At 36.7% G+C, this 11,771-nt stretch overlaps 1 protein-coding gene across 1 annotated transcript; it reads right to left on the reverse strand.

Annotated features, from left to right (window-relative positions):
- Positions 1-3,791: 3,791 nt before the first annotated feature.
- LOC149421103 (tubulin alpha chain-like) lies at positions 3,792-11,203 on the reverse strand. The gene is made up of 5 exons (XM_089635163.1): positions 11,198-11,203; positions 10,015-10,243; positions 6,481-6,653; positions 5,021-5,149; positions 3,792-4,730 (listed from the first exon to the last, which is right to left on the reverse strand). Exons 1-5 carry the CDS (start codon positions 11,201-11,203, stop codon positions 3,936-3,938), a joined length of 1,332 nt encoding a protein of 443 aa, XP_089491289.1. The 3' UTR covers positions 3,792-3,935.
- Between the last annotated feature and the right edge of the window lie 568 nt (positions 11,204-11,771).

Consider the following 11,771-nt stretch of genomic DNA (forward strand, 5'->3'; position numbering starts at 1 on the left):
TCAAACGCTTAATCAGTTAATGATGAAGTGTAACTATGTATGTAGTAGCCGAAAATAATGCATTTTCTTTGTAAATAAAGTAATGTAATATCGTGGAACTCGACTTATTAATCTTTGTAAGACTTTTTCATCTTTTGAACTAGTTCACCTGTACCTTATCTTGTACATATAAGTAGTTTATGTTTTAGAAAAAAAAGTTTAATTTAATTAGAGAGGCAATCTCTAGCACTCGATATGTGAGTGAGATTTTAATTATGTCATAGGAAAAAAAAAATTATTCTGCTTGAATTGTACCTATACTAAAGATGAATTGGTAATATTACGACACTTTTAACCGTAATGGCTTACAAAAATTATATATTATGTGTTTTCACATACTTCTATTTGGTGGCACATTAAAAGTACCTACACAAAGATAAATAAATTGTAAAACAATTAAATTAAGAAAATCTAATAATTTTGTTTTTTTGTCACCCTTTGAATCAATATTAATTGTTTTTTAATGAAGGTGAAATATTTATACTTAAATGAAATTTGTATTTTGACTACATAAATATAGGAGCGTAGATAGTGAAAACGAAGGGAGTTATGGCATGGAAGTGTGCCGGCTGTCGGTGAACTATGACCAAACACTGCACAGACTGTTGAAGCAACGGAATCAATGAAAATTATCCGTTTGGTGTGTAGAAACATAGGCGGGGCACGGAGTATGGGTGAATGATGTTGATGAGACTCTTGTCGAATGCCGGCTGGTAGACGAGATACAACCAAGAGCTATATATACCATTAGATACTGGAATGACTCAGTTAGGCAGGAAATTTAACAGGGTTGAAAGAATGTCCACCGCCACTAAGAGGCTGCTTATCTATTATAATTATATTTATATGGTATATATAATGTTCTTCTTTTATAGAAGCTGGCGCTTGTGTCTGAAATGGTTTTAATGCGAATTGCATTGTTTTAGAAGTAGGTCAGTTTCACCTGGTGCCCTATGCCTGCCCAAAGATAAAACAAAGGTATTAAAGGTGTACTAAATACGTGAATGTGTAAGGACGGCTTGTTTCACAGATTTTGAACAATTTATTAAAATTTAAAGTTCTATTCTAGTTCTGTTATTATTTCATTTTGAGCCGATTGTTTCACAGTACTTGGATAGAATAAAGAACTTCCTCTTAATATCCATTCCTTAAAAAAGACCCTCCACACAGCATCCCCAGAGATGACATAGACCCTATTGGAAATTATTTTCTTCCTTTATTCACATTTATGTATCGTCTCACACATACTTGATTATTGATTGCCTCCGTGGTTAAGTGCAAGGAGACAAATGAGTATTGCGAATCTCTTCAAATTATTGGTAATCCAGCTAAACACGGGATTGTAGACTGTAGAACGAATGACTTAACAGGTTTCCTGATACAATTTCTTCAAAATCCTAATATTTTTGCATTTCATGATTAAATATTATCAAGGCAATTAAGATACATATGGAAATAACTCAAAGTTTTACAGGAAACGGCTTGCAATCCTCTTTTTAACCGAATTATCAATAAATTGAAGAGATTCCTTATAAATTAGCAATACTCATTTTTCTTTGTGTGGTTGATTCTCTGCTTTGCATTGCGTAAAATAAAGTGCATTTGTCGACCTTTTCTAAATTAAAATTTGTTTAATAATATTTATGATGTATGGTATATGTTATGACTAGACATCGGATTATATGCACTAACAAAGTGCCAAAATATGCATGCAAATATGCACTAAAAAAGGCCGAAATATGCACTAAAAACTCTTGATTTGCCCAAAATATGCACAATGCAAAATCAAAAAACCATTTATATTTTTATATATTTTAATTAAAGACCGTACAAAAACAGCAAAATATTCTTAAAATTATGCATAGTTTTTGTGACAATATACAACTAAGTATTTTTCCAAATTTTCGAGCTCAAATTTGTGACGTTTGTCACCCAGTATTAATTTGTACCCCGAAAACGACCTCTCTACGTCAACTGACGTCATTGGACAAAATTTAAAATTTGGCGCCATTTCTGGAGATATCTGTTTAGGCAGGGTTCACACCTGTGCCGTTGATGTAGACATTAATGTTCTTCATATCTTCAAGACTCGGATTTTTAAGCAAAATAGAGTCTAACTTTTTACGAATCTTTTCTGATATTGAATTAGGAAGGGCGTTGGCGAGTTCGATCATTGTTTCCAGTATTTCTATTGCTTTAATTAGAGGAAGGTTTTTGTTTCAAATTTTTTTATGGTATCTCGTAACTTATGGAAATGTGTTGAGATGAGGGCGATATTCTTTTTAATGGATGCGTCTTCAAATGCTAGCTTGCTTGAATGAATTGCAATGGCCTCAGAACTGTCAAATTGCCCAACTACTTGTTTTACGGCCTCAAAATTTTCAGCATAGAATAATACTGCATTTAGCCAAGTACCCCATCGAGTAATTATGGGTTCTGGCGGCAACGCTAGATTTGGCAATTGCTCTTTATAAGACTGCACACGCGACGGTGCTTTTAAAAACACTTTTTTTGTAGAGGAAATCAATTTATTAACATTCCCATACTCTTGCCGTATCTCTTCTGCAAGGCGATGAAACCCGTGAGCTAAGCAGGTAATGTGTAGTAAATTTGGATAAAAAGGCTTGGCCAGCTTTCACCATGTATGGCGCAGCATCAGAAACAAACATGCAGATTTTTTCATCCACAGAACAATCGAGAAACAAAGATCTTATGGAATCATTTATGAAACGAGCAACAGTTGAATGATTTGTTTTTTCTAGGATTTTACAGGCAACCAAGTCACCTAGCTCCCTATACGTAGATGATACCTCCCGCTATTAAACGAAATATGCACGATTTGAGAAAAAAGGCTGAAATATGCATTAACGTCGTAATTAGAGAGTTATATGCATTTGCATATGCAAATGCATATAATCCGATGTCTAGTTATGACTATTGTAATTCTAGAATCTAGTAAAACTTCAAGATCGTTTACTCTTTCTATTCGTGGACGAGTAAATAATCGTGTTCCACATACTCAATCAGCCAACCCAAGCCACATACAAAACTTATACTCAATGAACCAACCAAGGCCACATACAAAACTTATACTCAATGAACCAACGCAAGCCACATACAAAACATATACTCAATGAACCAATCCAAGCCACATACAAAACTTATACTCAATGAACCAACCCAAGCCACATACAAAACTTATAGAAAAAAATTGCAAAGTAAGCTCCGAAAATTATTAAAAACACATTTTGTTTTGTCATTTAATATGTTTAAGGTATGAAAAAAATCACAGTGTATCTTTGAATGCAACTTGTAGAGCGATTTTTGCTCTATTTCAAACGAGTCGTGTTTTTTTAAATATTTTCACAAGTTTTGCTTAATTATTGTTTTTTTTTAAATATCAACATGCTCTATTTAACAGTCGCTCTGTTACATATCTCACTTTCAAACCACCTTTGAACGCTTACTACGGAGCTATAAATCCAGGCGTCGTGAGTTCAATTCCTCGGCTGGCTAACCCGGGAATGTTTGTCTATCTTTAATTAAATGGCCCAATAGAATTCGAATCGTCTTATAGAACAGCGTGTTAACGCGCCAATGTTATACGGTAGGCCTCGTGAACACGCCTACCTAAAGCGCGTATACGCACTTAAGGTGCACACAACCGGTTAAAAAAAATAGTAAGTAAGTAAATAAATGAAATACCTTTTTTTAAAACTTTTATTTTTTACCAAAAAATATGTTAGATAAAACAAAATAACAAAGCTTCAACGACACTTCATAAAATTTTAAATAGTTAGTTATAAGTATGTATTTCAATTTAATACCACCGACTAAATGATTATAAAATAATTAAATATATTTATACATAAAAACACAAACGTGATTTAAAAAAATTATATATCTTCCGACTCAACTTCACGATAGTCCATTTCCAGGGTTGCCAAATCGTAACGGGCTTCTTTGAAATCTTCCTCCTCCATTCCTTCCCCGGTGTACCAGTGGACGAAGGCTTTCTTGGAGAAAAGCAGATCAAACTTCCTGTCCAAAGCCTCCCACACGGAGCGGATGACCGTAGTGTTAGCCAGCAGCGTGGAGGCGCGCTGGGCGCTCGCCAGGTCAGACCCGGCCACCACCGCTGGTGTGGAGTTGTTGATGGCCACCTTGAACCCCGTTGGGCACCAGTCCACGAACTTGATATTGGACTTGAGCTTCACGTTGGCGATAGCGGCGTTCACGTCTTTAGGCATCACATCCCCGCGGTACAGCAGACAGCAGCCCATGTACTTGCCGGCGTTCGGATCGCATACCACCATCTGACTTTCGGGCTCGAACAGCTGCGCGGTTATCTCCGGGACGGTGACACCTTCATGAAAGGACCGATCCCGTGACATGATGGGCGCGTGTGCCGTGATGGGGAAGTGAATCCGGGGGAACGGTACGAGGTTGGTCTGGAAGTCGGACAAGTCTGCGTTGAGGGATCCCTCGAACCTCAACGAAGCCGTGATGGACGACACAACTACGCTGATCAGCCTGTTGAGGTTACTGTAGGTCGGCTGCTCTATCTCTAGTCTCTTCTGACAAATGCCATAGATGGCTTCGTTATCCATCATGAAGGAACAATCAGAATGTGCCAAACAGCCGTGGGTAGACAAGACAGAGTTATATGGCTCCACCACGGCAGAAGACATCTGTAAAAAAAACGTGTTTATTTATTCACCTTAAATGTCTTAGGGCCAGTTGTTTCACATAATTTGAACAATTCACCATTAAAGTCAAAGTTTTGTGAAAGTTCTATTACCGTTTTAGTTATTTGAAACAACTGGCCAATAATAGTATATACGCCACTTGGATAGAACTTTCCCAGAACTTAAAAATTAATGTTGAAATTTGATGAATTGTTTAAATTCTGTGGAACAACTGGCCCTTGATGGAGGAAGTCTCATTGAGGTAAATCTTTATTTGTAATAAACAATAGTACCTTTGGCGATGGATAAATAGTTATTTCCAGTGTGCTCTTCTGTTTGAATTCCTCGTATAGGGTATTGAGGAAGAGTGTTGTCAGGCCTGAACCGGTGCCGCCTCCCAACGAATGGAACACAAGGAAGCCCTAAAACATATTGTTTGATATTAGTTAGGTACCCATTCCCTACCGCCAGGTCAGTAGGTCAATCTCTTTATTGGGGATGAAACCTAAGCTTGCATACTAGGTACCTATTCCCTACCGCCAGGTCAGTAGGTCAATCTCTTTATTGGGGATGAAACCTAAGCTTGCATACTAGGTACCTATTCCCTACCGCCAGGTCAGTAGGTCAATCTCTTTATTGGGGATGAAACCTAAGCTTGCATACTAGGTACCTATTCCCTACCGCCAGGTCAGTAGGTCAATCTCTTTATTGGGGATGAAACCTAAGCTTGCATACTAGGTACCTATTCCCTACCGCCAGGTCAGTAGGTCAATCTCTTTATTGGGGATGAAACCTAAGCTTGCATACTAGGTACCTATTCCCTACCGCCAGGTCAGTAGGTCAATCTCTTTATTGGGGATGAAACCTAAGCTTGCATACAAACTTATTGGAACACCTCTAAAAATAGTGACATTAAAACAAGAAATAGGAGTTACCAAATCACGAGACTTGAAACGGAACTGCATATCGCTGGGATTGTCAAAAGAGCAAATTCGATAACATATTATTCAGGAAAGCCTTCCTTGACCGGAATTCATGTTAAAAATAAACAAAACATGTGCGACCTATCATGATTAGATTGGAACATGCTCTCAAAATGTGGATTCCATATTTTGCGAAAAATGTAGATCTAATAGAAAGAGTACACAGAAGATTCACAAAAATTAAAGCTTTGGTTTTGAATTTTGAAAGACCGGCAATATGAAGATCGACACAAGGAACTAAGGATTACCAATGTTAAAGGAAGTTGAAAAAGGGATGACTTGATTTGGGACTTTATTTTAGGACATTGTAGTTCAAACACTTCCTTGCAAATAGAGTAGTGGATGCATGGGGAACACTTCCTTCATAGACCAAATAGGACATATCAACCACTTCCTTGCAAATAAAGTAGTGGATGCATGGGGAACACTTCCTTCATCGACCAAATAGGAAATATCAAACACTTCCTTGCAAACAGAGTAGTGGATGCATGGAATAAATTTCCACAACATATATCATCGATGCTACTGATATAAAATAATTTAAAACTTGATTGGATTCTTATTTAGAGAGAAGAAAGGATTAACTTATTTTAAATTTAAAACAACTCAAATTATTTTTTTGTGAAATCAGATACTAGCGCATCAGCAAAATGCTTGACTGCTCATTAAATAACAATAATAATGAAAGAGTCCCACTTGCTCCTGGCAGCTCTTGCATAATGTTTCGTAAATACATAATAAGAACTAGACAGATTAAATGGTGGAATCACCTGCAAGCTGGAACAGTTGTCTGCTAATTTCCTGATTCTGTCCATCAGAGGAGCGATGACTTGCCGGCCGGTAGTATACATTCCCCGAGCGAAGTTGTTAGCCGCGTCTTCTTTGCCTGTGATCATCTGTTCTGGGTGGTAAAGGTTACCGTATTCGCTCCTACGCACTTGGTCTGAAAGTGCAAAGAAAACATTGTATTGTTAGCTGCATATTTAAATATTTGCGCCACAGTCTCGGTTCGCTCTTATGCCGCCAGAGGTGCGCTCTGCCGGCCAACAGGGAAACTACTCAAGCTGCCGTGCGTATCGGCCGGTAAAGAAGGGATTGACTGGACCTGCTGGACACCCTGGAAAAGGCGGTTGCCGTCCCAACGGCGGGGATTTTGAACTGCGCAATACGCGATATAACCTTACCGAGTATTGGATGTTATTATTATCATAGACCGTGAAGACATTATTATATTTCAACATTACCACTTACTTAGCGTTTTATTATTGCCGACAATAGTGAGTATACACACTGAGCCCACGTACGTAATGTACACAGCTCGTTAAGATATCGAGACAACTTACAATCCAAACATTTTCCATAAATATATGTTTCAGAAACACACTTGTCACACGAAACGCAAACCTGCACTCTGCGCTGTTCAGATCGACGTGGGAAGTGAAAGAAAGATTACGTTGTTGGACCCCCAAAGACTTTTGTCCTTGAAGAATCGAAGATTTGACCTTTAAGGTTATGTTTGTTTTGGTATTTGGCGTTTACTGGCGTTTGTTGCTCGTTTTCTTGTTAAAATGGGAGCTAAATAACTAAAAGATTTAATCAGACGTTACAATGTGATTTACAACGTTGAATGCATTGAATTTCACGATACTGCATTTCAAATTGCGTTGCATGCGTTGGAATAGTGTGTAGTTGGACTGAGAACGTAGTAATGTACACGCAGCGTACGTGGTCCCACCTCAGTTGTTTTTTTTTTTTAAATAATATCTGTATGCTGAGCTGAAAAATTAAATGAAATTTGCTCAACATAAAAAATGGCGCAGAATGCTCAGAAAATTATAAACAAGTTGTCTATAAAATACACAAAATGCCTTTATTATACACAAGTTGTGTATAAAATATACAAGTTGCCAATATTATTCACAAGCCTATAAAATCATGAAAAATCGAATTCTTTATATTCTTTATATATGGCCTATACTAGATACTTGTTATAAATTTTGATTTAAAAAATAATTATCGAAGAAGAAGATAATACTAATAAATCTAAACAAAACATAAAACAGAACAAGACACATACAATAAAAAGATAACTGTCTCAACTAGGAAACGGATCCACGATCTCTGTCTTACCTGTTTCTTCTTCTATTTCATGTTTCGTTGAGATTAGTACTTTCTTCTTCTTCAACGATATACAGGGTTTTCCAATAAAAGGTGTTATTTTGATATTCAAAGAAAAATGCCATTTTTTAATATAAATGATCGAATGTTTATTTCAATATAAAGAGGAAAGTATGCCGTTAATAGTGAAAAATAACATCAGTCAAATGACCACCACGACCACGCCTACAGGACCATATCCTTTTCATGAAATTCTCCATAACCAAATCGCAAAGTGGCTGCCTTATGTCCTCGATAGCCTCACGAATTCCATCTTTGAGGTCTTGAATCGACGCTGGGCTGTTGGCGTAGACCTTCTCTTTCACGTGGCCCCAAAGGAAGAAGTCGCAAGGTGTTAAATCACAAGATCTCGGTGGCCAATTGTGATCACCTCTTCAAGAGATAACACGGTCCGGAAACTTTTCCCGTAAAAGATCAATGGTTTTGTGTGGCACGTAGCGCCGTCTTGTTGAAAGTAAACGTTGTCCAGATCAATATCATCCAATTCCGGCCATAAAAAAATCATTAATCATCTCTCGAAAATAACACCTCTTATTGGAAAACCCTTTATTACATTGATGGATTGTATAAATTCGGGATGCGGGGTCTTAAGGGTGCGACAGAACAACACAAGTGGGCATATGGCAGATGACAGATGAGTGACTGGTGACCAGAGATGTGCAAAATGGGTACCCAAAACCATTTGAAATGTAAAATGGAAATGGGTCAAAACTTTTCCATTTGAAAATGCAAAATGGGTATTAGAAAAGCATTTCAAATGCAAAATGCAAAATACCTATTTTCAAAATGCATTGAAAATGCAAAATGGTTTCTCAGGTCAAACAATTAAAATAATTATAGAATTTTTAAACAACGTCATTTAATAATGGACATCAATGTAGAACAAACATATTACATGATGGTAAATTCAAAAACACCACGACGACAGATTATGAAACCACAAAAAATTTGCGCGGGACTAATGTTGCCAACGTAAAAACATAGAAACTGCTATCTAACATTTAATATCACAGCGTCATGGCCCCATGTTCAGTTCCTATTTGAATCACTATTTTTTGTAATGGTATCACTCAATTGCCAGGGCTCCTACCAGGGAGCAACTTGACAAATGTAAATTATCTCTCATAGCGAGGTTGAGGACTGACTGATATTTGGGGCTTATGAAAAAAAGATGAGTGGAGATAGTAGGAAGAATGTTGCAAAAAAGCATTTAAAATGGAAAATGCATTGAGAAAAGCATTTAAAATGCAAATTGCAAAATGGTTTTTAGAAAAGCATTTAAAATGCAAAATGGAAAATACCCACAGACATAGGAATTAATAGACGAGAAGATAATGGCGAGGGGTAAAATCAACTGTTGAAGAACGAAGGGGGTGAAGCTGACTGTGATTCGTCAATAAATCAATCTGACAGTAAATAGGCATCTCACATTATAATATCACCATTTACTTCTTAAAAGTAAAATCTGCTTTTGAATGAATAGACATTTTTGGTGCGAAAATTTATGGGAGCGCAAATTACTCGCCACGTTATGAAAAAATTTGCGAAGTCCAAATTCGGCAAAAAAATTCGGTTCTATTTTCAGAGTCGAATATTTCGTTTAAGTATTTAGTTAAGACACTTTTATAAATGTTCATAATTTACTTCCCAGCAACCAACCAGCTTTGTGTTTCGCGTCCAGACGTTTCTCGATGTGAAAGTATATTATGTTTCTACAACTGATCCATATTATACGATGTGAATATGCTTAAAATAAAGTAAAATAATGCTTATATATGGAATGTAATACGACAATTGGGTTTATTCTCTTTTTCACATCTATTTTTACAAGTTTTCATAGCACAAGTCAACATTTTGCCGTTTTATTTCGTAAAATGAACCGATGATGCCTCGACCATAGTTCGCACAAGAATGATGACGTCACGTTTTCAAATTTCACTTGAGGCCATACGCGAGCACAGCCGGCTCCAATGGAACCGGTATGGGGAGTGGGGATAATACGCTTTTAATCACTTAGGGCAGGTCTACTAATATTCATATGTCTATGAAAATACCCATTTTGCATTTTGCATTTCCATTTGAAATGGATTTATTTGAAATAAAGCACATCTCTGCTGTTGACTAACCTATGACGGTTGGTTCCAGATCCACCATGATAGTCCGGGGGACCAGGCGGCCCGCCCTGGTCTCTGAAAAGAAGGTTTCCCTGGAGCGGCTGCTCTGGGCTGGGGTCTGGTCCTGCTCGTCGTGGAACGCCCCGTCCTTATCCACAGCGTGTTCCCTGCAGTACAGCTGCCAGCACGCGTCACCCATCTGCACGCCGGCCTGCCCGAGGTGTATGGAGATGCATTCCCTCTGAAAATATTTTTACAACTAGATGATTTTAAAGTTCTGTTATTATTTCAGTTCTGTGAACAACTTGACCATAACGTAATAATAACAGAACTTGAATAGTAGGTACTTTCGCAGAACATGAAAATTATTTTTTAAAATTTGAAGAAAACTTCAAATACTGTGAAACAACTGGCCCATAGAACTTTACAGTTCTAGAATTTAAATTTGAAATTTCTGGAAAAATAAATAATTACTTGAAAATTAAATTTGAAATGATCTGTTCAAATTTCAAATCTATTATTATTTATTATGTTACTATCCAAGTACTGTGAAACAACCTGCCTATGACAAAATAATTACAAAACTAGAATAGATCTTTCTAGAATTTTAATTTTGAAAATTGGTAATTCTGGAAAAAACTCCGCTCTAAAATATTAAACGTGATAAATAATATTATAATTGTATTGCAGTCTCTTGCAATGCTTACGATTAACGTTCGGAAATTTTTTTAATTCCACCCTGAATACATTAATAGTGTACAACTAGTGACCCAGTACAAATCCCGACTGAGTCCCAAGATACGTGAAAAAAATCCTCAACTCTGTCCAAAAACAAACGGTCCGTTTGATAGATTACCCTATCTTGACAAACGGATTGCAATCTTTAAAGCACAGGCGCCCGGTATGTATGCTGTTCTTGTTCTACCGGTAGTACAATGGAAGAATATTGGACATTTGTAAGATGAGAATGGGTCGTTCCTACGACTCGTTCATGAGTTCAACAGCTCGGCTGTGTAACGATTTAAGTCCTGTGTGTTTCCTCCCTCCTACAACACGTGTCTCTTTAAGACCCATGTTTACTCCTTCATCTCCTCAGAAATACCCTCCACACAGCATCAATAACTTCTCTCACGGTCTCCTGTGTGGAGGTAATGAAAAAAATCGTTTGTTTTTCATTTTCCATGATAAATTCTACCTTCATTATAAATTATAACTGAATAGCGTGGAATGAGAAAAAAAACCTTTAAAATTTTAACTACTAATTGATAGAATATTTAAATATGTATACATATTTACAGTTATTGGAAATATTTGCACAAATTCAATGTCTACAATCTGGGAAGTCTCATTTCTAGATACAAGCAAATAAAAAATAGCAAATATTTAACTGATTTCTTACCATTGTTAGTTTTAATAAATCTCAAGAAATTCCACTAAATTAATTTACAAAAACCACCAAAAATTTTGTACAAAGAAAAAAATTAAAAAAACTAAAATAACGTTATCACTTTCACATAATAATTTTCCTAATGAGCTGAAAATAATTTTATTTTGCTCTCATTTGTTACGCATTTCTTTTTTGTTACGTATTTTAAAATTCATTCGAAATTTTGCCTTTTCATTGCTGTCCTATTTACTCTTGGTAGGTAGGTACTGCTTCTAGGAATTAATTAATTCTACGTTTTTGACTAATAAATGGCTATTTGAGTAAACTAACTAAATAACCATCAAGCCGTTTCTCCGCAGGGGTAGGTAGAGAGGACGGACCG

The sequence above is a fragment of the Hesperophylax consimilis genome, chromosome 9 (genome assembly GCF_061612785.1).
Source record: "Hesperophylax consimilis isolate HC1 chromosome 9, BYU_Hcon_1.0, whole genome shotgun sequence".
In the NCBI taxonomy this organism is placed as follows: Eukaryota; Metazoa; Arthropoda; class Insecta; order Trichoptera; family Limnephilidae; genus Hesperophylax; species Hesperophylax consimilis.

What these genes read in the sequence shown, in the direction of transcription:
- LOC149421103 (XM_089635163.1), bottom strand. An exon ending in TCTGGAACCAACCGTCATAG is followed by an intron (nt 6,654 to 10,014) that starts GTTAGTCAACAG and finishes TTGCACTTTCAG; the next exon opens with ACCAAGTGCGTAGGAGCGAA. An exon ending in CTATTTATCCATCGCCAAAG is followed by an intron (nt 4,731 to 5,020) that starts GTACTATTGTTT and finishes TTTTTTTTACAG; the next exon opens with ATGTCTTCTGCCGTGGTGGA.